We start from the raw sequence: 26,825 nt of genomic DNA, 5'->3' as shown, positions 1-26,825 counted from the left end.
GTGTGAAGCACGTTTCAGGTAAGGTTGTTGGTCCACGTTGCACTTGTTTCTGAGATTTGTCCATGTTTGAGATTTGAGAAAGACCTCCTTCCTGAACGTGCTCCTTCTTTGTGCAGTGCTGCGTTCAGTTGTGGGAGACCCTGTGGTTCGCTGTTGCTTCCTGCTTCCATCTTGAGGCACAAACACCCATCTCTCCCTAAAGATACGTATTCACAAGTTGTTGTATTGTCAATGCCTTAAAACCTGACAGGACTATTAAACTTCGCCCTCTGAAGGAAATACATTCTTCAGTTTGGATCTAGGCTGGTAGCAGATATATTGCATTTGTGCTAATTAGTTACCATCCAAACTGGTGACAGTCTGTTGCCCATCTGTGATGGGCAACCATTAAATTGATGTCACTTGAAAACTAAGCAAGAGGCAGTGAGAAAGTAGCCTGATGAGTTTGTTGGACTGGAGTGGTTTGGGAGACTTCAGACATCTGGAAGAAACAAGCCATGCAGAATAACCATGAAGGGGGTTTTGTGGGTAATTCCGTTAACTGGACTTGAAAAACTTGTTTCTGTCACATAAATCCAAACTAACCAAACAGTCACTCTTGTTGTTTTTTTACAAAAAACCCACAATCTAGCCTGAATACAACAAAATTTAATTTGCGCCTTCTTTGACAATTGAAGTAAACTGGCCATGTCATGGGTTTGATCCCTCTGATCCTGCTGACCTTGGGGGACTGCAGAGCTGTAGCTTATTGGGTGTCTCACAGCAATGGTGAAATCAGCCTCTGACTGAGAAATTCTTAGTCCCATGAATCAACAGGAGGTTTTGCATTAGCTTTAAGGCTGCAGTTTCACCTCAATTTCAAGCTCTCTGTTTTAATCTCAAGGCTCTCCTTGTTTTTCTGAGAAGAAACCCCATTGATCCAGCTAGCACTTTGCTTCTGATTAGCATGTTAGAGCCTGACCAGCAATACTAGGAAATAAAATGCTTAAATAGTTAAAACAGGATTTTAAAAAATGCGATTTCTTAAATGTTTTCTCTGTCAGTGATGTGTTTAACAGGTATAGAAGACAGAATGAACTAAAACAGGCTTTGGCATTTTGGAAAGTGAGTCACTTTTTCTGTTGCATCATGTATAAACTTTTCCCTTCTCATGTATGTATGGTTGAAATTACTTTGAGGTTTTGAATTTTTACTTCAGCTCTGTTTTTTATTATTTTCAAACATTACTGAAAGTGATGGTTGATAGTCTTTAATACTGTGCTCACATTGCCTTGCTCTTCAGTTATTTTTTAAAAAAATAAGCCAGTGGGCAACATGCAGGTCGTTAAATGAGCTGGGGAGTTAATGGTTTCTCATGTTTAGTTAGGAGTAAGAGGTAGGTGTATTGATGGATCCGTAACGCAGTACCAAGGGATGCTGCTATCAAACAGCCTTTGTGCAGGGGACCAACCTTGAAATCCTTTTTCAGTGTGGTCAGCTGTTTTCAAATTCTCAATCCTTTGTACAGATTCCTTGAAATCAGTTTAAAGACCATGAATATGGTGCCATTGCAACCAGCTGAGATAGCAGACAGGTGTGTCTTTTCATAAAAAGAGCGCAAAACAGTATTAAACCCTCTGAGGTTCTCCATGCTGGAAGAATGCTATTGCTTAGTGTCCCACAAGTTTTAGGATAAAGTCTGGAGCAGAGAATGAACACTGAGAGAGGCTGGGTAGAAATACAGTACCTAAATGGAGTTTCCACGGGTCAGGCCCAGCACAGAAGCCAGTTGGTCTCCACATGCCAGGATCAACAAGGTGTTGTACATGCTTCTTGGGATGAAGAAATCCAGGAGATGGAGGTGTCTTAAACCTGCCCTTGTGTGCCTACTTCGTAGGGAGAAATGGCTACTTCTCAGGGTGAACCTGATGACCTTGGGCTTTTTGAGTTCACAGCTACTGCCTGCAGCTGAGCACTGCAGGGAAGAGAGGGCTTGCCCTAAGCCCCAAGCAGTCGGTCAAAGTAACATCATCTGGGCTTCATTCCTTCAAGAAAATTGTTGAAAGGCAGGCAGCTTCTACAGCTGGTTGCACAGCTTCGGTGTGGTATGCTGCCAGGCCTGGTTCATCCTTGCTCCTGCTGTTTGGTAGATCTGTAGCTGTTCAGACCCACCACTGAGGATCAGTGTTTTTGAAGTGAAGTAGCTTCAAAGGAGGAAGACTTGCTGGAAAGAGCTTAAACAGCCAAGAAATGGGTGCCACCACAGGCATTTCTCCCAACCTTCATTAGTTTTTATTTTGAAAGAGTTATGTTTGGAGAAGGGGGTTTTTGTGTGTCTAAAAGAAAAAAAAAATCTTATCCTCCTTCATGGAGCTGCTGCCCCAAGTGTTTTTAGAGCTAGTGTGCAGCTGCCCAGACTACCTCGTCTCGTTAGAAACTGGCTTGATCTTCAGTCTTGGCAGATCCCATGAGAGTCGATGAGATCTGTTAGAAGGGTCCAAGGTGACTCCTTGGTATGAGAGCGTAGGCATTTCACAGCTTGCTGAAGGTCAGTGCCGTGACAGTGCCATGGCTGGGATGTGCTCTGTCAAAGCTTGAGCTGCAGTTGCTCAAGAGCTTGAGCTACATCCTGGAAATGTAAAGCTGGAAAGGGCTTTAGGAGGTGATCCTTTCCTTTTCCTGGCAATAGCAGGAGCAGAGCTGGTAGCCGTCCTGCACTGTGTTTGTTGTTGCTTTGTCACTGAGCCTTTGTAGCTGGTGGGACCCGTAGCCAGAGCAAGTTCCTCCTAGGGCTGTCTCCATGACTTTCACCCATCCAGCTGTGCAGATATAAAGTGTGTGGAAGAAATTTGCCATTGGGTTTGTCCCTCACGTGTCCCCAGTTAGTCATTGCTTGGAATCTGAAATACTAAAGGTCTGCAGAAACCTTGCAAGGAGCTTGGCTGAGCGTGCCAAGGTCCTCTGGGGTAGAGTTCAGCAGTCTGAAGGGCTCACCCGATTACAGCAAGGCACTCATGCAGTGACGCACACAAGATTTATCTTTAATGTCATCGAATGTTTCTTCTCATTACAGTTGACAAGACAACCTGCTGGCTGCTGTTGTAACGGGGTTGTACTTGACATGGCTGCGGTGTTGTGTGGTGCAGGGAAATGCCGGAGTGTGGGATGTCTTCTAGGACAGTCTGGGCAGCATAGCTCAGCGCTCCCGTGGCTGGTGGCGTTGCCGCCGCGCCGAGGGCCAGTGGCACAGCTGGGCGATGACCAGAGTGGGCAAAGCCTAGCAGGGACCTTTGCTCTTCAGCTTTAAGTGGGGATTTCAGCCTTAGGTTGGATTTATGGAAAGCAGAGTGAGGTTTGGTTTAGGGAAGAAATAAAAAATAGTCCTTTCAAAAAGCAATTTGTTTCTGCTTTCTGTGAGCAGGGCTTCCAAATGGACTCGATCAGTTCTGTAGTACAATCAACAGGACTGGAAAAAAACACCAAGTGAAGTAACACAGTGGCTGTGGTAAACATGAACTGAGGCGTTGGAAGCAGCTAATGGCATACCACAAAAGAGTCTCCTTTCACCCACCACCAGCCGTGCCAGCAGCAAGTGTTGCCAGCACTGGCGTCTAGCAGAGGAAAGCATCATTTGGCTCCCTTGTGGGTTTCATTACTCCTCTTGCACTCCCTCCTGCTCACAGCAAAAGCCTTTCCAGTTGTAAAGAAGTGAATTAACTGCCTTCGTGTCAGTGATGGATGAGGTGCTTTCTCCCCCTTCAAAGAGGCGAGCCGTGCCGGTGAATGCAGGCCAGTGGAGTTGAAAAGTCCAAGCGGAATGGGAGAGCCCATGGGGTGACCCAGCTGTCAGGCAGGACACCCTGGGGACAGCTCCTGCTGGTGCCCCGCGAGCAGGGAACAAAAGCTGCTCTCGGCTCTATCACCCGGCCTTGAGGCTCAGGGGTTTTTTTGTCCTGCTTTCAATGGACTTGGGCACATCCCTTAACACACAGCAGCCGTTTGTGTGGGGTTCACAGAGTCTCAAAGGCTTTCAGAGGGTGCTTCTCTGCCCTGCACAAAGGAGACTTAGCATGCCAGAACTTGGGAGATCTCCTTTCAGACGTCCATGCCTAATCATATTAAAGGTGACCTCGTGGGCAGCGCTTTCCATTGTTGCCATATGTTTTGTCCAGTGCTTGAGTGATGTTGCGCATTGGAATGTATTCATGCGTCGCCTAATTTAATCACCAGGCTTAATCCCCTCTCCTGTTCTACATCCTCAGAATTTACTGGCTCCTTTCTAGCCTCCCGTGCATTGTCTGGGTCTCCTTCACAAGCGAATACTGATGCGTGGAGATACTTTCATTTATTTATTTACTTTCAGAGTATGTTTAAAAAACATAATCTCAGCAACAAACCCAGCAACCTCTCCAAAGGGTGAACGAAGGCAGTGGATGCTCTAGAAGGCTGATACTTTGTCCTTGTGATCTTTTTCTTCCAGCTTTTCCATAGAGAAATGAAGGATTAGGCTCATGGGTTTAAAAAAAAAAAAAAAAAAAAAACAAACCAAAAACAAAACAAAATACTACAAATGGAAAAATGACTGAGAAAATGGTGTGTCTCCTTCTAATGTTGTTGGAATAACTAACTGATTTTAAGAACTTGACTGTCTCTGTAAAATATGGTGTTGGTTTCTGCCTTTAAAACTTACCGCTTTGGTATGGACAGCTCCAGTTCCAGGACTGACCCGACAAAATTAACCCAACAAAGTCCCAAGTCTATTGAGGTGGGAAACTGAAAAGTCTGATTTACACAAAACTACTGCAAAAAACTGAGAGTTTTGCAGAAGCTGCCATGCTCTGCAGAAGCCAGACATTTCTAGGGAGTGGTGCTTTACAGACTGTCTTTTAAGGCCAGTTTCTAAAGATTTTTTTTTTTTAGGACTTCCCTGCCCCAGCTGACTGTGCTGTGTGGAGGGGTACGTTCAAAATGGCAATCAGAGGTTCAGTTGTGTTGTGACTTGCTTTAGGAGTGGGCGGGGTCAGTCCTGGCAAGGGAAGGTAGTGATGAGATTTTCGGATGATACACAATCAGGTTGCTAGAATGCTGAACTCTCAGGGGCAGGAAACTTTTAAATTTCTTTACATTTGCTGAGGCAGATTCTTAAATAAATACCTCATGCTTTGATTCAGCACTTAGATTCTCCTTCTGCACATACGGCGTACTGGTACCCACAACTCTAAACAGTGGACTACATCCCGGATGCCTTTGAAACCTTAAACATAGCTTGTACCAATTTAACTGAATTGCAGTTTTGAGTTTCCCTCTGTGTGTGTGTGTGCACACACACGAGTTTCTTGCCGCTGAGTTCTTGCATGTGAACTCGCTGATGATCTTCTGTGACTGTGTGTTATGGTTTGGGTTTGATAGAAGGAAGGAGGAATGACGTAAAAGGTTGCAGATTAGTGACTAGTTTTAAAAATAGTTTTAAAATATTATGTATCTTCATTTTGAGGAAATGCAGTACTGCTTGGAAACCACAACTACTGAACATCAACCATGTCGAGCCCCTTACATATGTTAAATAGCAATGAGGAATAGAGGGTTATAAACAGCCTGCTGTGCATTAATGCTGGAAGAAGATCACTGATCTTACCCCCTGCACTCCAGACTGGGAATTGACTGCACCATCGCGGGCTCTGACATCAACTTGGCCTTACAAAAATACTTCACATTTTACACCGCACCTTTTCAGAGTGAACCCTGCCAGAGCCCTTTCTGAAGTGTCTATGTGCAGAAATTGCTTCCCTGCTGAAGTGCGGCTGTGTTGGAGCCAGAAGAAGATGGCTGGCCGTGGGTTAGCTGGAGGGCAGGGTGCCTGTCCTGCTGCCAGCGGGCTCTGGGCACGCTGGGACAAGTCGTCTGGCCCCCGTCTGCTCCTGCTTCCTTCTTTCCCTGTGACAGAAGAGCCTAGCGGTCCCTAGGAAAGTGTGAGCGGGGGGCAGGTCACTGCCAGAGGAATTCAACTGAGCCACAGCCAGCCCCTTCCCAAGGGAGCCTGGTGGTTGTGCTAACAGCAGCAGCTCTAGCTATTCATGGGAATGGGCAGGGATGTCCTTGGAAAGCTTTGAATCTCCTGCTGCTCATGCACCAAGCAACCATGCTTAGACATGCCGTGAGATGTGGTTAAGTAATGGGAGAGCAGGAGGTCACGGCACGCAGCCCACCTATGCCCAGGGAGGAGGGAGCTGGCACTGCCGTGGTGGGATGCTGGGTGATGTTCTATGGCACGCGGTGTGCGGAAAAGATGCTCTGCCGAAGGCAGTGGCCTGAGTGTCTGTGGCAGGAGATGCCTTCCCATCCTGTGCTGCTAACAGTGTCTTGGGAGAAGGTTTGGCCAAGGACACAGCACAGCTGCCTGCTGCCTGCAGGGTCATCCCCAGAGAATGAGCAAAGCTTGAGTCAGCAGTGCTAGGGCTGGGCTGGACTTTGGGACTGCCACGTATTTCACAGCAGCACCCCAAAAGGCGGGGGAGAATGGCATGGCTATCAAACTGAGTGTGGTGTGATCAGGGTATTCTGATCGAGTGTAATGGCTTACAGATATAACTAAACCTAGAAATACTGTTGTGGTCTCTCTTGTTACCTGGCAGAGCTCTTATCATGTCTGCACAGGGGCTGTTCATATTTTAATGGGTTTATCTCTTGTATGGAGGGTATTACGAGCTTTCATCTGTCTTCTAGTGCAACTCTACGGAAATCCCTCCAGGCATGAGGCAGTACCTGGGCTCCGAATTAATCTGTGCTCCTGGATTCTCACAGCTCCATTAGTGGCTTAGCAGGGGAAGCAGTTAGCATTAACAAACTTAAGAAAATAGGATTTGCTGTGTTTGATCTGCCCTTGGCTCCTCGTATTCTCCCAACAGCAGTGACAGAGACTGGGCACGTTACGGGAAGACACAAAATAGTCATAGGGAAGACGCAAAATAGGCTGATCTGTAAAATGCCTTCGAGGCTCTTGGGGTGTGGGGTGGGAAGTTGTGCTGTGGGCAATTGTGGTAAAAGACACTGAAATTGTTCCTCCTGCCACATGCACAGACATGTCTGTACCCACAGCTCTTACCTTGCCTTTCCCTGTGACTTGAGCCATTTGAAGACTGCGTGGTGTCCCATCCTCCTTCAGGTAACCACTGCCTTGTGCTTTGTCAGCGGCGTGAGGCTGGGGCAGCTCTCAGAAACCATCCAGTGCTTTGTGAAGGGCTGTTTGTCCTCTTGCTTTTCATCAAACGAAGATTTTCTATTGCTGGTCTTCTTGTCCTGTCTTCCATTAAAGAAACCGCCTGCAAGGCGTGCGCCGTGTTTGCCCGGTGGTGCCGTGTTCCTTAGCAGAGCTGTGCATCCATCAGCGGCTGGGTTTCTCTTTGGGAGTCGCCGACTTCTGCAACACTGTTTTCTACTGACCGCAGGCTCTCACAAAATAGCAGGGCCAAGCGTGAAGCTAAACTTCAGGCTGCTTAAACCTAGGGTCAGTAAGTTGAGACCTGCTTTCAGACATGACTGTCAGCTGTCTGAAATAACAGCACTTGGGGATAATGACCTGTTGGGGATAAGTTACCTGTAGTACCCTCTAATAATGACATAACAAGCAGCAAGTTTAGAGAGGGTTTCCACTTGGTTGTGTCATTTTTCACCTAAAGCAAATATGGAACACGCTAACTGCTTTTCTTAAGTCTTTCAGGCTCTCACAAACCGTTTTGGAACAGAAATGCTTTAGGGATCTCTTTCTGATGAGGCTTTGCTTTTCTTCATCAGATCAAGGTGGTGTATACTTGGACTTCCATACCACCCAGTCTGTGACAAAGCCAGTGTTGGTGTTGCAGACTCCCTGGGGTCCTGGGTACGACTGACCGGCAGGCTGCAGGTGCCGTGGCTGTGCAGAAATGCCCGTCTGTTTGGCTGCTGACACTTGTCAGCTTAGGGGAAATTTTACGTCAGCTGTCCGCTTGAAGTTTCTCTCCTTGTTAATAGTGAGAAATATTTCCTTTCTTTCATGGTTACTTTAACTCGCTTGGTTTGTCTATTTGCTCCAGGATTTTCAGAGCAGTGGATATAATATTTGCTTCTCTGCCAGCCCCTGTTGAAAGCCCCTGGCTTTCCAACAAGCCAGGGATTGTGAGGCCCAGGATCTCTCTTGGTGTCGGTGGCAGGTGCTGCTGGTATCTTGCTCCCCTTCCCCAGGCTCTGCACTGGCTGCTGGTGCCTGTGGGCTTTGGCAGCGCAGTGTTAGCGACTGCATTTCCCATCTCTCTTCCCATGCAGCATACCCTGGTCTTGCCTGTTCCTATTCATACCAGTTACAGGTCCCTGTGCTGCTCCCTTGGCCTCTGGCTGTTGGTCTCTGGTCTCTCCTGGAGAATTTTAACTCTCTGATAAGTGATGTCCAGGTACTGCCCTCCAGCCATCAACTTCTTTCATGGACAGGGAAACTTGCCAGCAACTCTTAATTGCTTTGAGAGGGGTCAGTCCTGCCTCCCTAGGTGTCTCTGGGGTTGGTTCAAATTCCTGATAGCAATCTAGCCTCTTACTAGAGCCTTGATCGTCCCAAATTCCTGCTTTCCCAAGTGAATTTCCATATGCCCCAGGTGAAGAAGGGGCCATTGGGACTGGGCAGGACCTCACTGTTCCCCTGCATCCTGTAAAGGCTGTAGTCCTCATCAGTCTTCAAAACGCAAGAATTTTCTGCAGCCCAAAACCTCTCATCTCTATTGAGGTTGGTCAAGCCCAGCTTGTGAAGGCTCTGTTATTGCATAAGATGAAATCAGTGAATTTTTCTTTTGTCAGAGCACCGATGGGGCTGGGAGAAGTGCAGGACCTGGGAGTGCTTTAAAAAGAGGCGGGGAGACAGGCCCAGAGTAACAGAAAACAACCAGGCATTGAGATTTGGCATGTATCTTGTTGGTGTCACAGTTTTTTATGTGGCATTTCCTAGTGATGTTTTGCTTGTATTTTAAAATTGATGTATGTGTAGAAAATACTTTTAGCTTCATTGACAGTTCTCGAGTGGTCTAGAGCATGCAGTGCAGTGTCACAGTTTGTTAGCTTCTGAAGAAGGTATTTTTAATCAACCAATGTAAACCCTTTGCAATTTTATCATCTGTATTTTAGTCCTGTGGTTTCCTAATCATGCATCTAGAGAATGAACTCATCCAGCTTATAAATTACAAAGTGAATGGAAGTATTCACTTCTTTCTAAATAAATCTGGATCCATTTCTTTGTGGATTGTGTTTGAAACCTCCAATGCAGGCAAGTGTGAATGCTTAAAAATAAACTCATTTGCAGTTTATATTTTTGCCAAGTGGTGAAAGTTGTCTCCTGCCCTGTCTTTCCAGAAAGGCTCTTCAGCTTTGACTTGCAGATGTGAAATTAAAGCCAAGATTATGATGCCAGCTTGCCATTTTGATGACAGCATCTGCATGTCTTTGCAAAGGATCCAAGCAGGCTTCTTTCTGTTTTTGCTGTACTGCCCGACCACCTGTAGCAGAGAAAGTTTTGGAGGCCACTAGGCAGCAGCAGAGCAGCCCTTGTGTGTGCTGGAGAACATGCGTTGGTGACTTCACTCCTGTGATGGGAAGACCCCAGGGTCCTTGCTGCGTCCCAGAGATGTTTGGAGAGCAAGACCTGCTGCAGCCAGTGGGATAATTTAGTAATAGCTTATTGTGGCTTTGGGTCTCAGGCTGGGAACCTCTGTCCTGGGAGATTAGTTTAAGAAGGGGGAAAAGCAGTCTGCTATCTTGCATCTTCCCATGTCAGGCGTTCACTGGCTTTGCATGTATTTTATGCAATTGTATAATGCAGATAGCAGCAGAGGAGAGGAATAACATCTGACTAAACTATGAGATTGTAAAATGGAAATGAGCAGAGGGAGGCAGGCTGGAGTAATACCTCAGATGAGTTTCAGCTCCTTTTCCTAGTCTGAACTAGGGTTTGGGTTGACATTGTCCTTTAACCACATGTATAGATCTTGTAGTCTGTTAACAGAGGTAGTTTGCTGGCTAATGTCCTGAGAAGGAAGAGAGATTAGAGAGTTGTGTGCGTTCTGGGTAGCGCAGAATGAGTAAAACTCAAGGTGATGTGTTGTATTGTTGCAAGTAAGAGAGAACCCTTCTGCACAGGAGACCTCAAAACTGGAAAGTAAAGTAGGAATGGAGAGGAGGGCTCACCCCCAAAAATAAGTCACCCTTTGTTCTGTTGCCCATTTACACACAGTTGTTCTTCTGTCCTGTGAAAGGGGGTAAGGTTGGCAAGGAGTTTCTGTCAAACACAACACCATCTTCTCACACCCAGGAGCTCCAGACGTGCAGGTTGGCTGGCTGTGGAATGTGCCCAGCATGTTCCTTGCTGATTCCTTCCTGTACCTGCTCTGCATTTCAGTTTGGGGGTCAAGATGTCTCAGGAGTGGTGACAGTGCAGCAGGAAGAGGGGAGAGGAGCAGCTGCCAGTGGTGTCCCCTTGTGAGCACCCTTTCCCCAAGGAACAGGCTTATAAAGGGCAGCTGATTTTACCTCTCTGCTTTTGTCCGTCTGCTGGGGATCGGTCGTGCTGAGGACACAGGGCAGCAGGGATGGCTACAGGAGCCTCCTAGAGAATTTAAACCTTCACCTGGAAAATGTGCATTTAGGGATGGGGAGAAGGGGTCTCACTGAGGAGGCAGTGGGTGAGATGGGACTAGTTTAGGACGAGTTCAGGACTTCCAACCAGTAGCAACAGCAGTCCCATAACCAGCTGCTGAGATTGACCAAACATTCACTGTCTGCAAAGCCAAAAGGGAAGGGCCACCCCAACCCCATGTGAGAGGTAACTAGGTGAGCTGGCGGTAAGTTTCTTTGCGTTCCTCTTCCATTGTAGGACTTTTGGTCTCTCCTTTATTACCCCCATCTTGTCCTTACCACATGTTCTTCAGCCTTTACCCAGGGTCTTTCTCGAGCAATTTTGAACTGCAGCACAAATAGCAAAGCTTGTGGAAGAAGTGCTTTGGTCTCAGGAGCAGCTTCTTTAAGTGAAAACACAGCTGTGAGGTTTGCAGCCTGCGCTTCTGTACGGGCTATCCAGCCGGCACAGCCAGCACCGCTGCAGTCCTTCCAGCACGCAGGAATTGGGAAATCCATTGTGAACAAGATTGAGTTTGATGGCCTGCGTGGAGGCAGATGGATGTATTTTTAAGGGATGAGGTGCCAGAAAACTCTGTGATTACGTTACTGGAGCATGGCTCGTTTTTTGTGGTTTTAAAAGTGAGTGTCAGGACTTCAGGGCTATTTTTTTTCAGGTCAAAACCAAAGTTTGGGCAGGGCATAAAAACCTGCTTGATGACTAAGTTTATTCTTAAAAAGCTTTCTAGAGCTTGCTGGAGAGAGGGGAGCCTTTACTGCAAGAGGGAGCTGATACCAGCTTTTTTGGACTTGCATGCAGGTAGGGTTAAAATGGAATGAGTGCCAAAGGTAGAAAAGAACCCCTGCCTTTCAGGAAGCTGTTCTCAGTGTAATCTTTAGGTCTACTCCCCTGTTTTTTTGCCTTGGAGGCTCATGTTCTGCCTCTCCTCCTTGCCCTGGGTGAACTCTTTCTGCTTGAATACCCCACCACACTGGTTGAATTACCTTGAACAGTTACAACCAAGGCTGGCCGAGGCATGCCCTTACATTGCCCCAGAATTGGGACATCTGAAATCTTTGACCTGGTTATTCAGCCAAACCGATAATACCTCTCTGATACAGTGCATGCGTAGGGAAAATGTTTTATCTAGTGACAGAGGCTTACTGCTTGGAGCCAAGGCTGGGAACGGGGGGATCCAAGCTCAAGGGGCATGCAGATTTTTCCTAGTCAAGGCAATGTAGGTACTGGCAGTGTTTCAGCAGCCAGAAGATTGCTCCTCATGCTCTCTCCTTGTTGGAGCTACCAGGCTTTATTGCATGACCTAATTGATGCAGGTTTAAAACTTTCTTTAAATGAGGATGGCTGCTGGCTGCACTGAAGTCCAGGCAAGCCTGGAGGCCCATGACAGCATTAAGCACTGCTCCTGCTTTCTGGAAATCCTCTTTCTGGCCTTGGTGGACAAAGCCCCAAGATGCAGGCAGCTTCCCCAACAACGTCCCTGTAGGAGTCAGGCAGCACAGAGCTGTCAGTGCGCTGGAGGGCAGCTGCCCTGAGCCCTTTTGCTTTTCCTGGTGTTTTGTGTCTGTCCATGTCTGTGTGCTGGGTTGGTGTCAGCTCACCACTGCCAGGGATGTGTGTGGGAACCCTTGGGTTTAGAAGCAGCATGTTGGTGTCTGATGGATGGAGGAAGAAGCAGCAATCCCACTGTCGGCCAACTGCAGCCTCTGCTGGATTCAAGGATTTAGGAATAGAGAGCAGGAGGATGTTACTAATCCAAAGAGTGGAGCCATTGCACAAACAGGCGTTATGCACACGCAGCTCTCCGTGCCCAGTGATGATTGTGGGCAGGAGATGACTTTCACCCGGATGACTTTCCTCAGGGACGTGGCATTACCTTCACCTCGAGCCTGCAGTATGTGCCAACAAACATTACCAAGGATCAGCCACGTGCTGTGAGTACATTCTCTTGCTCTATTGACCAGTCATGGGATAGTGTGCCCACACCCGTTTGGTACTTTAGGTGGATACTCCCCTCCACGGAGGCAGCAACATCCTGCCCATCAAACAGCCTGCCCCAGCCCCTTTGAATTTCAGCACTCTGCTCCTCTTCTGTTTGGGTGTATTGCAATTGTGTCTGGTGGTGAGCGAGCCTATCCATCACTGTATCCACACAGATCCCAATTACTCCTTTTGACAGCTCTTATTCACACACCTCCCTGTGCCTCTGACATCTCAATTATTGATGGGGCTCGCCTGGTAGGCAGCACTCTGTTCTCAGCATGGCTGCATTCCAGCTCCCTTTCCCATCGAGTTCACACACACACCATGCCGAACATTTCTTTATGTGCAAAGCTATTGAAGTGGAAAGGGATCTTTATTAGCGTGTGAGCTCCAGGGCTAAGCAACCGAAGGGGGCAGTGCAAGCCAAATCACACTGCAGTAAGGTGCTGGGAAATTTCCTTTCCCCCTCCTCTCCCAGTGAAGCCCAGCAGTGTCTTGTAAAATGAAATGATCTCATATATTTAATGGTGAAGATCCCTTGATGTGATGAGCCTTCCTTGTGATGGAGTCACCCTGCACTTGCATTTCTCTAAGAAACCTCAGTCCCCCATTGCCCCTCCAGGTATAAAACCTGGTATTTTGAGTAGTGCCCTTTCCTTTGTCTTGGTATTAGTTTGTTTGCTGGGTTTACAGCAAACCTTTGTGTCCTGACAAGAAGCACTGACACACAGAAAGGAGCTTCAAAGCGGCACGCGGTGTTGGAGCAATGCTGTCAAATTGGTTAAGAGTTAAAGCTGTGCCAGAGGGAGGATTGCAAAAGCCTGCTTGTTTTGTAGGGCTTCGTCTACCTGGGAGGCTCTGGATGTCTCGTGACATTGCTGTAGCAGAAGTCAGATAGGACAGTTGATAAATAGTCGATCAGCTCCTGATATCTCTCCTTCCCCCAGCCTTGCCCTGCAACCTCCTTTAATTCAGAAGTAGCCAGAGGTTTTGTGCTTAGTGAATGAAGGCAAAAGGAAAGGGCGGCTGCTGGAGAAGGTGGGACCAGAGAGAAGCAGCAGTGTAGGGTGTGCGGAAAGCTGGGAAAGGACACTTGAGTTTTATTCTTGGAGATCTGTGGCAGAAGATTAGCTTTAGCATGAGAGGAGAAATCTGTGGAGCAGACCTCCCAAAGCACTGACACACTGGGGAGTGTAAGTGCCTTTGCAGCTGAGCATGGCCATGCAGAAGTGAGCATGTGTCTGGAGGTGGTCAGTGGAGCACTCCTGTGGCTCCAACAGCAGAGAGGACCCAACTACATGATACTGAGTGGGTGTGGACAATCTTTTCAAGCTTGGTAGGAAGCTTACAGTCTCTGCATCCCAGCATACCTCCTGACAGCGCTCGGTTAGTCCTCCTCTACCTGCCTTACCCACTTTCTTTCCACCTTGTGATGGGTTTTGCATGGGGGCTTCATGCTCCCTGCAGAGACTAAATGCTACCAAATGAGCAAAGGTTGCCAGAGCGTTGCTGGTGGCCACACAGCCAGAGCTTGGCTGTTCACTCGAGGTCTGTAAGGACTCGTGGCCTAGGTGGGTGTCGATCACAGGTCCTCTCTTCCCCATCCTGGCTGGCCATGACTGTGCATCGGCAGGACAGATCTGCAGAAGAGCAGGGTTTTGCGCATCAGTGACAGCATGGCTGCCTTGAGCTATGTTTGCTGGGACAGACCTTTAGGTACACGTGTCTCCATGTGATGGCAGCCTGACCCTGACATTTCTCCGAGTGGGGTCCTCTTGTCACTGTGGGTGACAGCAGCATCCTCTGGCCTGACAGTATTGCCCCAGATGGTCAAACTGTGTACAGTCCCTGTTATGCAGGCCTTGCTGGCACTGGTGGGTAGCAGAGGCAGCTAAGCCAGCCACGCAGGGTGTGTTTTATTTGTCTGGAATACAGTGAGCAGAGAAAGAAGGGTTGAAATAACAGAAAGTTGAAAACCGTTATCTTTGGGAACTGCGATCTTTCCTTTTTGGGTAGGCAGATTCCGTGGGACCCCATCCCCCCAGATAGTCAAAGGTCACCCTCCCATACCTGATTACCCCACAGCTTTCCCCAGCAGTCTGTCCAAACAAGGCTGTTTTCCTTCCCAGCCCTTTTCCTTCCTTCCTTTCCTGTGGCCTTGTCTCCTCGCACAGAGCTGGCTCCAGCCCGAGTGGTGCTGGGAGCTCAGAGCCCAGGTGAGGTGTAACCAGAGATGCTCTGTTACTGCAAGCCCAAAGCCCACTTAGCTGAGAGCTGCCAACAAGAGGCTTAGGCAGTCCTAGTTTGTCCTGATCAGAATTATTGCTGAAAGTGGCCAAAGCCACACTTTTGCCCAATTTGCACTTTCTATTGTTTCTTCTCTAGCAATTCTGCAGTGCAGTGCCTGTTCCTCAAAGCACAGGACCAGGTGGAGCTGTGCCTGAGATAATTTCTATCCATTTCACCTCAGAGATGCTTCCTGATATTCCAGCAGGAAAGCTTTGGAAAACCTGGCCCAGAAAAATGACTTTGGGCAGTTCCTAGTTCCTTCTTCATTTCCCCAAACCAGGGCAGCTCACTTGGGAGTACTCTGGTTATGGGCTACATATGACCAGCAGGGTGATTGCTTGTCTTCCCTGGGGATGTCACTTCTTCCTTGCTGACCCTCCTGCTCGCATGGGGTAGCTGCCACGTGCCATTTTAGTAGCATCTGGAGAAGTTTCATGCTCGGCTTCATGGATCTCAGTCAGAAGAAGCATCCCCAGCTGGCCCTGCTAGTCCTGCCTTGGACACCAGTCTCCAAAACAGACCTGAGTGATCTGCTAAGCTGTAGTAAGATCAGAACTTGCAGGAAGGGAGAGTTGTGGAGAACGTAAGAAGTTGCCATCTGGACAGCGGTATGAATTGTGATACGTGTACTATGGAGACATGCAAAGCATGGATACATGTGTTACACGCTGCTGCAGGAGCCTGTGTTTCAGAATGGCTTAACACAGTTAGGGACATAAAAGTCATGGGAGATCAGATGGATTTGGCCTCAGTCTGGTACTCAGTTCTTAACTTGGTATCCAAGATGGTGAATTTTTTGATGATTTCATGGTATGCGGTTTTATTTGGGTCAGTGAGAGCACAGCATATGACTTTGCTGCTCTTTAGGGAAGGGAAAATGAGTGCACCATCTAATGATTCAGCACATGGGGTTTCTTAACAGCCTACGGGAGAAAGATGTTTTAATTCTGTGTTCATTCCTGAATAAGCTGTTAATTTGAGTTAGCAATTTCCTTGGAGCCCAGAGGAGAGGAGTCTGTGATCAAATGGAGTGGCTCAACACCACTCTCTCCTCCTTTCCCTTTTTAAAAAGGTAGGGCTTATCATAAAAAAACCTCCTTCAACTTTTAGCCCTGTGATGGTGTTCCCAGACTGTTTGAAGAGTTTTGCATGATCCATCAGTGGTGGCAGCCCTGCTGTTAGTAATCTCCGTGACCCCAAAAAAGCCAAATCGCTCAGAGCCTGAAGGCCAGAGCTGCTTCCTCCAAAGGATGCTGCCCCTCTCACCCAGCCTCCTGGCTCCTGGTCAGGGTCTGCAGCCCTTTTGCAGAGCCCCGGGGCTGCACCTCATGGCTGCAGGAGCTGGTGGGACACTGGTCTGGGGGCCAGCTTTCCTCTGGGGAATGAGGGGCTGCTCACACATGCAGGCTCAGCCCCGTGCTGTTTTCTAGGCAGTTCAGCTTATAAAATCACTGGAGACATTTTCAACAAAAAAGTCTCCCGTGGAACCATTCTGTTGCTTGTTGAAAGAGGATTAATTTTTCCCCCTTAAATAAAATGAGCCGTGTTTGAAATCTGAAAACCCTTGCCGAATGCCTTCTTGGAGCTGCAAAGAAAGCAGCTTCCAGGTCACATCATAGCCTCCTGCCGGACACGGATCCAAACTGCAAACCCTTCTAACAGCTCTTTAATAACTCTGCACAGAAGGAAAAATCTGTCACCTTTCCCTCTGTGGTTTCTTCTCTGTTCTAATGCACTGGAGGAACGAGATGGAGCTGGGAAAGTTTTCAGAGAAAGACTCGTGGGAACTACAGCTACCGATGGAGAAGACTCATTTCTTTAGTGTCTGAGGGGAACCGCAATTGCTTTGGTGAAGGATGGTGTGTGTGGGTGGGTTTGGAGGGGTGAACTGTTATGACCCATGCATTTCAGAAGAACCACGAACACTTTATAGTAACAGAGGGTGGAAAAAGCAAGAGGTTTCTGCAACGCATGTGACTTTTCCCTGAGGTTTGGAACCCCGCGGTATGTTCCAGGCCACGGTGTTTGCGTGTCAGTCTCGGTGAGTTAAGCTTTCTCCCACAAGCCTCACTTGAAGTTGCTGTGATGACTGAGAGCCTAAAATGTTGCTTTTATTTTTTCTGTTTCTTTTTTCATTCTCCCCTACCCCCTCTCCTCTCTGCAGCTGAAGCTCTCGTTTACCTTGGACCAGGAGAGTGGGATGCCTCAAGGCTGTTATATCTATCAGTACCGGGACAGCAACAAGTAAGTCCTTCAGAAGATTGCATGCAGCAGATAGGGGAAGGTGCATTGAAAGGAGACTGCCTTGCCTTCTGGCAGAGAGATTCCAACTGCTTGTACCACTTAAAAGTAGATTAAAGCAGGCTTCAGGCTTGACCTGAAACTGGGAACAGCTCCTGAAAAGTCTAGATCCTTTGAAATGCACGAGGCCCTGCAGCACCCTTTTCTCTGCAGCATTTAAAAGCTGTTTTTATTTGGCTAAAAGGCCAGCTCTTGGGTACTGTGGGCTCTGGCAGTACTCACCCAGGCTTTGCCCTGGGGTGTTTGCAACTCAGACCACGCACTGTTTTGTGCTGAGGTGACATGGGCTGGGGGCAAGCATCCAAAGGCTGCAGAGCACTGAAGAGGGCAGCCCTCACCTCTGCTCAGCTAGAGACACACAGCACCCCATTCTCTCTGCTAAAGCTCATGCATGGGTTCACTGAGTGGCCTTTCAGCTGTGGTACTGTAGCCCCAGTGCAGCCACACGCTCTGTTTTTATGAAGTACCATATGATATTCAAGCTTTGGATGTATTTGGAGCACAGAGTCCTCAGTTTCTAGGTATTCTGCCTATTTTTACTAGCTGCTGTAGTGAATTGGCACCCAAGATGTTTTTATTTCAATTCACTTTCTCATTATCAAATTGACAGCAGCAGCACAGTTTAGGATATTTCTGTGTTCGTGCTGGGTTACTTTGCCTGAATACCAGCATGTCATAAATCCATAGCCTGTTACCTCCACCCATATAGTTCTGCTTCTTGCCAGTTATTGAAGGTTAACCTAAAAAAGGAGAGTATATGAAACTGTCAATGGATGGAACAGCCGGTAATTAGATCTGCTCTGAAACACTGACAAGAACAGGCCCGATGAGGAAGAGGGACATCTGCAAACAGCACCTACCCCTTTCTAAGTTGAGAAATCTCAGTGTTTAAACAAGAAGGGAGATAATTTCTTGGAGAATCCTTTCCACCTGTGGATGGGCAGTTAGCACATGGTACATGGTCCCATCCCAACTATCGCAGCCCCAGAGGCATGGATGAGCAGAGTTGGTACCTCCAGCACCACCAAGCTAATAGGGAAGCGTGCAGTTCAGTGCCAAAGCATAAAATCAACAAGGGAAGAGTGTTTGTTTTTGAGGTTTTTAAAGGCGGCAGCACACAATGGACAGCAAAGAAAAGAAAAAAGTAACCCCCCAGACCTGTTGGGATTTGTTAAGGATGTTTATAGATGCAGTGTTTCTAATTGTGTGGTGTATATCTCAAAAATCAGCAGCCACTTTTTTTCTACCACAGACCCTCCTCTCCCCAGGCTCCAGCGGGTGTTTTGTGCCATTGTTCGAGGGAACTCTGGGGACGGGAGTGGAGATATTTTGTTTAAGCACTAAGGCCAATAGCAATTCCGCTTGGAAACCTTGCTTTTAGCTGTGAGTGGTCCAGCATGTGACAAAGTAGCTGCAGCATGTTGGCGGCTTTTGATTTAGGGATGTATGGCTGTGACCTGTGTTTCTGGCAAGCGTGGGAGCGGAGCCATGCCAGCCAGGATCATGGGCTGGAAAAATATGGTGCGGGCAGAATGAGTGGGATTGCAAGTAAACCCAGACTTTGTGCGCGTCTGACAGATCCAAACTGCATTTATACCTCCCTGCGGGGCCCCATGCTTTGTATTTTGTAGCTTGCTTGATCAACCTGGGGGGAGCAAGATCCCATTTCCCAGGGCGTATTCTTGCAGGTAAAGTGCCCTTGAGCCAAATGTGTGCTCAGTTCTGGTTGTACTCTTGGTGATTTTGGAGGAGCTTGTGTGCACTGCAGCTTTATTGGCAACAGGACATTGCTTTGAATAGCATAGTGAAGCACCAGATGTGGCTCCTGCTCAGTGAGGCAGAGACCATACTTCTCAAGCACTGGGCCTTTCATAGGGTAAATTTTTTATCCATACAATAGCATGGCAGTTGTCATAACTTTTCGTCAGCAATTTCCCAGGATAAATTGTAGGCCTTGTGTTCTCCCAAGCCTAGTCAGGCTTTGACAGTACTCATCAGGACCCAAAGGGATAACAACTCTTCTGCATCCTTCTAAAGACATATCTAGGAGTTAAAGCAATGTATGTTTGTGTCTGCACTATGTTTTGGAGCCATTTACATCCCAGAGAAGAAATGCTGGTGACACACTGCAAGCTCACACATGGGAAGGACTGGAAATGTGCACCCTGGAGCCCGGCATCCTCAGCTGGGACCTGTGCCAGGGACAGACCTGCAACAGGAGCACAGATGTGTGAAGCTCTCGAGTAGCAGCTTTAGTAGAAGGAAGCTAAGGTGATCCCGGTTGACAGGAACCCATTCCGGCCTGGGGAGTGTGCCCAGTGCGCCGGAGATCTGTGTGACTGGACTGGGGCTGTGCATAGCAAGGCTCAGTGTCACCGTGGTCACTGGATGAGTGTCCCTTCCCCTCCTAGTGGCAAATGCTGTTCCAAGCTGCAGCCAGACGGGGCCACCGGAGAACAGCAGATACTGGCCTCCCACTTGCAGAACAAAGGACCACAGCATTGCTGAAAGTGTAATTACCAGAGCAATTAAAATTTCTATTGCTTAGGCTAGAAGTGCAAGTACCATGCAGGCTCTTACAGGGGCAATCAATTGGAGTTTGCTCCCTTTAAAATGATAAAACCCTGCCAAGGAATTTTTGCCCACTCCTGGCAGCTTCCCATTGCCTGCCTGCCTACAGCAGCATTTGCAGGCACAATGCTCTCCAGGTGCCTGCTCCACTGTCACACCCTGGGTGCTGAGCATTTTGGGGAGACGGGACTCAGCACAGCTTTGGGAGCCTTGGATTGAGACCAGAAGAGGTGCTGAGCAGCCAGCTGCTCGCCCCTCCAACCCTGCTATAATATATTGGTATCTGATGGCACTTGATAGTCCCAGTAGCAATCCCAGTGCTGTACTTGGAGCTGTATGGAGGAAAGAAACTGTCACTGCCCCTGCAGTCACAGGGGTGAGACCAGGGGACATCACTTCTCCCCTTTTTCCTTGCTCAGACCCAGACACTCTCATCTCCTTGGCTGCCAGTCCTTCCCAGCCCTTCAATCTTTCCTGGCCCCAGAGGAAATTACTTGACCTCACGCAGAAGCAAGCAGTCTGCTTTCTCGTTTTTAAGCCATGTTACTTAAATTCTCCTTAACGGAGATCAGTCAGTATAATCAACAGAGCACCGGGCTGCTGCACCAGGCTGCTGTGGGATGGCTGTCCTGCGACAGGAGCACTGTGCTGTGACATGGGGATGGCTGGTGATGTGTGCTGGGTGACGTTCGGAACAGGAGCATATTGTCAGCCTTCATGTGGCCCCAGAATAGTCACATTGAGGAGAGGACAGCCCTGCCAGCCGTCCCATGGTGTGACTGCAGCACAAGTCAGGTGTTGAGGGTGGGACTGGCTTTCTGCCGCTGCCTCTGCACAGGCTGGGTTTCTCTGGCCCTGCACAGGATCCGATTGCAAAACCCAGCCAGGCAGTAAAAGACCATCAAGGCCATTCACAGCCACCATGGCTCATGAATCCCATCTTACAACATGCACTTGCCAGTCCCTGATCTAGGAATATGGTACCGGCTGTGCTGGGGAAGTGCTGGCTACCCGCTCTGAAGTGTGCCCAGCATGACTGGACCTACTCTCCTGGGCTGCCAGGCAGCAGGAAGGATGAGATCAATAAGGGTTACAGATGATCGTGAAAGAGTTATTCCAGCGCGTGTGCAGGAAGAGCCAAAGCCAACCTGAGATCCCCCTGGAAGAAGTTAATTGCAAGAAGTTTAGTATCTTCTGGCTGTATGCCAGAAATGAAAGGTTTAGGCCATTTTCTGCATTCGCTGTCACTGTACAGACACTTCTCTGCAGACCTCCTAGGCTCTGCTCACCTACCCACAGCAAGCCTGATCCTTCAAATGCCTTTGTCTTCCCTCCCAAGACTCTCTGATTACTGTCACTTTTCTCAGATGATGGAGTGCTCGGGGTCCCTGCCATCCCAGACCCACCAAGGAGCTATAAATCCCTGTCAAGATTCATCCTGTTATGTGGGCCATATCTGCAGATGCTTTCTTGTCCCCAGCTGGTTCTCCTCTACAACATGGTTTTCCTGCTCCCTAAGCCACCAGGTACTGGTCTCTTTTTGAGGTCCCTTCCCCACATCACAGGCACCATCTTTGCCAATAGACCAGCTTGCAGCTCGCCAATGTGTTTCATTTTAATTCCTTGCTGCAGCTGGGATTTGTGTCAGGAGTATGAATTTGCAGTGGGGGCTTTCATGTTCTCTTCAGAGTAATTTCTAAACCCAGAGGAGCAGCATCTCGCATGGAAGCACTTAGAGACCTCTTACAAAAGCAGCGTTGGAGTATTGATCATTTTTTCTCTCCGGGGACCCAGAGCGCTACAGATAGAGCTGCTGTGCAGTGTAGCCACTTGCGGGCAGCACCACACAACTCTTCAGGATGAGAAGTGAAAAATAGCTCCAGTTGAAAGGAAAAGTGGTGCCCCCTTTTATATAGAGATCAATGATGCCTGGTACATTGGATTATCACTTAAAACACCGGGACTTCAAATGCCAGGGTGCATGCACTCCTGATGCTGACAAGCTCGTGATATATAATGCTGTTTGGGTTACCAACTGAGCTCCTCTGTGTAATCTTTTCATAAGGTGAATGTAATATCTGCAGTGATGTACCTAACATTACATCAGGAGAGCCAGCCTATAATTATGCTTGAATTGTTTGAACAGGTTATTTGTCACTAACACATTAGCTCACTCCATTTATTGCTGCCATTCAGGGCTGCAGCGGGTTTGGTGTAAACAGAGCTTGGGTGGAGGTTTGCGGGGGGGGGGGGGGGAGGGGGGAGCTTATTTTTCTGAATAGAGCAAACCAGAATTGTTTGGAGTTTATTCTTCTTTTCTAGAACTGTTAACTGGGAGTGCTAGGAATAAAATATGTAAAGAGACTGACACAACATGACTTGATTTGTTTTCAGATGTACTTCCCAAGTGTACAGCTCATGTACTGGACTTTAGCATGGACCTGGTTGCTTTGCAATGAGCTAGCAGGTTTATGGTAGTATGTTTTGTTCCTTATAAGAAACTGAGGCTTGCAGAGTCGGTTGTTTGTACAAGGAGCTGCTGCACAGCTCACACAGTCACTGAGTGCTTGACCTGCCTTATTACATGGTTGTTTCATGGCATGCATCCCAGCCAAGCATCACTGCTTGTATTGTTGTAAAGGATGTGGTCGTCTCCCCTTATGGCATCTGATTTTCTGGTGAGTGATCAGCAAATACATGCTCTGGCCTGCATGGCCAGGGAAGTCTCCGAAGGTGACATCTTCTTTTGTTTGTCTTGTCTGGCAGACTGGGATTTCATGGGGGAAATCCATATACATATAATCCCCTGACATCACAGACTTGGATGGATGCTGTCTTAGTAGCAGTTATTCACCTGAAGCTTACGAAGTGCCTTGTTTAGATTTCAGATCAAAATAAAATTAATTCCATTTCTAGAAATGGATCTGCCAGCCAATGTCAAATTCTCCAGGGTGGGATTTTCACTTTAGGGTGCCTCGCTGGACAAGGTAGCTTAGCTGGGACAAGGCACACCCCGCTGCACTGCAGTTCTTGTGGGACCATCTCTGCACATCGCTAGCTTTCTGCAAGCATTGCCCAAGTCCTTGTTGGGTTGCAAGTAGCTGAGCTGCCCCATGGCTCTTTACCGGTGAGCTGTGGCAGGGTTTAGCTGTCTTTGGAGGCCACAGAAAAGCATAAGAGGCAGTTGGGGTAAGTAAGCCTGCATTTTCATTGCTGAGAAGGAATACCACCACTTTGATTGTAAGCCACCTCCTGGGTTTAAGACTAAGCCAGCCCCTGCTGGGCTTAAAACACTACTGAGCTCTGGTGGTAGTGGTGTCTGTGTAGATGAGAATAGGATTGGAAGCAAAATGCAAGCCATGGCATGAGTTAGCACTGCCCAGAAGATGTAGTCTACAAAAGAGAAGACTAAGGTGGCTGGAGTTTTTCCTTTGATTCCACGTCTCGGTTTTTGACTTGTACTAAACTTTGCCCAAGTCAGTAGGTGATGCATATCATTCACCTGCCAAAGGGTAAGCCCTGGAGTTGGCCTTGTGAGGCTGGTGAATTATTCTGCCATTGTATGTGGAGAAAAAACAGTCCTCCTGGTTTTGGCACTGGTTTCAGTTAGAGTTAATTGTCCAGGAGAATATATCTGGAGATTGACCTTTAAAACTTCAAAAGATACGTAATCCTTCTTGCCTAAGGTATGAGCTCAGTTTTCTGTGTGCCACAACCAAAGGCTGCTGGGACATATGCTGCAAAATAGCCTTTGTCACTTGAGACTTTGAGGAGCAGAGTTGTTCTTTCCTTGCAGAAGGGAACTTATGGCTGTTTCTAGGTGAGGAAGAAGGACTCTTGCAAAAAGCTCTGCCCAGGTACTACTTGGCCGCTTTTCTTGACACAGACCTGCCTCCTCCTGCCACCCTGCTGCTTAATAACAGGTTTCCAAACCACCAGCGCTGTAGAAATAGTGACTGCCACCTCCTTGGAGTGTCAGTACGTTATGGGGGCTGCAAATGGAAAAGGTAATCAAGGAGGACCCGCCTTTCCCCTGTGCAAGCAGATGGGATTTGAAGATTAGCTGACCCCTTCCAAATGAACTTTTGAAGCCTTCTTTGGTGGCCTACACAATACCCCGCACTGACCAGTAGCATGCTGTCTAAATCCTTGAACAACAGGGTATGAGGGCAGTCAATGTGTGTTCCCACCCTCAAGGAGGAGGAAGGACTGGGTTCTTAAACCTGGGTGAATGCAGGACCTCCTTGCTCTCCCTAGGTTGAATCGGGGGAGTTTGTTGTCTTACCTGTTTCAGAGTGCTTGCTTGGAGAGGAGCTGTAAAACCTCTTTGTGTCAGTGTTAAATGTCTGGGTATTTGGTGCCAGTCAAATACGATTGCAGCTGATTTGCTCACCTAATTGAGTCTGAGATGCTGTCTCCATGTGTCATCCCTGGAGATCTGTTTACATATCCATTTGCTTAACAATATGTTTGGAAGCCCTCAGCAGCGTTTCAGCACCATTTCCCTGGCCTATATATGTCTGACTAATGCCCAAGGCAGTGAGCTATATCTGGACTAGAACTGCTAACCTATGGATCTGGGTTTTGTTAGCAGCCCTAAATCAGACAAGTCTCTGATTAGCCCTTAGGTACATGGGAGAGGACAGATCTGGCGTGGGAAAGAGTGAGTAGTTGTCCTTCACAAGAAGCACCTCTCGGTTTCATCTTGAACCCAAGCCACTGGATTGATTTTATGTTGAGGAAGACCCTCTCCTGAGCTGAGATCTGGCTAGAAAATCAACAGAACCCCTAGCCGTCCCTCTCCCAGCAGGAGTCGTAGGCATAATTTTTTGTAACAAATATGGAAAAGGAGTCCTTCTTATGGCTCGCTGTGTCCTTGAATGTATAGTCATAGTGCAAAGCGACTTTTCTGCCAGGTGTATGTTTTGCTGTCCACCCTGTGATGTTACAAGCAGGGAGCACTGGAACCAGTGGGCAAGTCCATGTGCCGCTGCCTTTTGCGCTGTTAGGATGTGCTTTGGGTACAAACTAATGCTGGAAAGTTGCGTGCAGTGGCAGACTGGAGTAAGACCAAAGATGATGAAGGGGATGCTGAGTACTCAGAGCATGTGTTGTGCTGGAGGTGGTGAAGGATGCTCAGCCTGGAGATAGACCTTCCAGTCCTGCTCGCCAGCCTGCTGTTTGATCTGTGCTTTCTGCCTGGAGAGAACGAGGGCTTTCAGTTTGCCGTGGGCAGGACCTCTACGGTCTGTTCAGCACTAAGTACCTTTGTTCCCCAGGGGATCAGCAATGTAAGCTGGAGTAACCGGGTGGATTGTCAGCCAGCTGGGATTGCTCTCTCATAAAGAACTACTGGCTGAAAGCTGAAGCATTCAGACTAGAAATAAAACATGCATTTGAAAGGCATGAGAGATTAACCAGTGGCAAAATGTCCAAAGAGAAGACCAGGAAATTCTCCATCTCTCAAGGACAAGTGCACTTTTGGAAGGTGTCTTAGAACCTACAAGTCAGTGGATTTAACAGAGCAGTAGCTACCTGAAGCCCTCCAGGCACAGGAGGTCAGCTGCTGGAATAATTCTCTTGGTCTAAAATTCCTGGCACACGAGACTGCATTAATGTAAAGGATCAGCTTTGCACTGACACCACTGGCTTCTTCGCAAAGCTGGGGTTTGCCAGCTGCTGGGCCTGGAAGAACAGGGCATTTGCTTTGAGTCCTGCCCTCTCTCTATGTACTCTGCTGAGCTGACTGTTCAATATACCTTATTGTTTGAAGTCATGTCGTCACAAACCAGAGGGTGAGAGTGGAAGCATCTCTCCTTACCCCCTCCTGAGCAGCAAGCGTGAGCAGTTCTACTTCTCTAGCTACTGCTGTGCTTTGCCCTGGGTCCTGCTGCTTTTTCTTTTTTTTTTTTTTTTTTTTTCCACAATTCAGAGCAGCTATATCAGTCTGGCAATGGATTCTGTTCCCTCCACACCTCCCTGCTTTTCCATCGAAAATAGGAGCTTCAAATCACAAGCATGTTTTGTGTGCTCAGCACCTCACCATGTCAAGGTCACCCTGAGCAGGGTTCCTGTTACAGCTTAGCACTTTCACCTCTGTCAATTTGCCATGCATTAGTCAATCTGGAGCCTAATGGATTTGTAACCTGACTTTGCCTGTATCGTCGGAGACGTTCCCAGCGATGTAAGAGGATTTGGGCACAACTTCCTTTCAAGTTAATGGAAAGATCTTGCTTGGAAAGAACCTGCTTGAGGAACTGAGTGTACTTTGCATTAATGTTTCCATTAATATTAATGGGAGATGGTTCTAAATTCCTCAGATCAGCTTTGAACATCTTAAATTCTGTGTCCTTCACCTGTCTCATCTAAAATGGGGCCGGTGAGCAGAAGCACTCTTAAATGAGCAGCATCATTATTGACCAAGATGTCCTGCAAGTTTTTCCACCTCTGTTGATCTCTCTGGAAATGTCCTGTTCTCTGGTGACCCCACTGGACCCCTTACCAGCTCACCACAAGCAGGGTAGGAGGTTCAGGGTCAGCTCCCAACTCAGACTGTCCCTTGCATGGTCACTGACAAGTCACATTGCCTGTCTCTACTCCACCGCCGCATGTAAAGCAGGAAAGAGCAAGAGTCCTCTGGGACTTTTTTATTAGCATTTATAAAGCACTTTGCAATCATCGAACAGGAGGGAATAGAGGGAAGTGAACTTTTATTGTTGCCACTCAAGTCTCAGTTACTGCAAAGCTCTGCTGCCTTGGGCATGATTACCTGCCACACTTCGTTTGGCTGGTGCAGGCAGGCCTGCCTGCCCGTGTGTGGTGCAGAGCCCTGCCTGAGTTGTAGCTTGAGTAAGGTCTTGTCTGGCTTTACTGCTTCTGTGGGGCCGTGCTAGTGTCAGCACTGGCCTCTTGAGCCAAGCAACTCTGTATCCCCGCTTCCCCTCCCTCCCTCCTTGCTCTCTACCCTCCTGCTCCTCCATTAACTTTAACACTTGGACACAGCAGTGATTAACTGTTACTGAGCATCCCTCTCTGATCGGATTGCTGCTTGCTCCTG

At 47.9% G+C, this 26,825-nt stretch overlaps 1 protein-coding gene across 2 annotated transcripts in view; it reads left to right on the top strand.

The window, feature by feature from the left end:
* The window catches only part of DIS3L2 (DIS3 like 3'-5' exoribonuclease 2), a 195,990-nt gene that overhangs the window by 135,319 nt on the left and 33,846 nt on the right, over positions 1-26,825 (top strand). For both annotated transcript variants that reach the window (XM_056358435.1, XM_056358436.1), the window contains one exon: positions 17,061-17,140. In XM_056358435.1, the coding sequence (XP_056214410.1) occupies positions 17,061-17,140 (80 nt within the window). The remainder of the gene's footprint in view (positions 1-17,060; positions 17,141-26,825) is intronic.

The sequence above is a fragment of the Falco biarmicus genome, chromosome 13, assembly GCF_023638135.1.
Source record: "Falco biarmicus isolate bFalBia1 chromosome 13, bFalBia1.pri, whole genome shotgun sequence".
Classification (NCBI taxonomy): Eukaryota; Metazoa; Chordata; class Aves; order Falconiformes; family Falconidae; genus Falco; species Falco biarmicus.
Note: the sequence above shows the minus strand (reverse complement) of the source record. Positions and strands in the feature narration are given on the sequence as shown.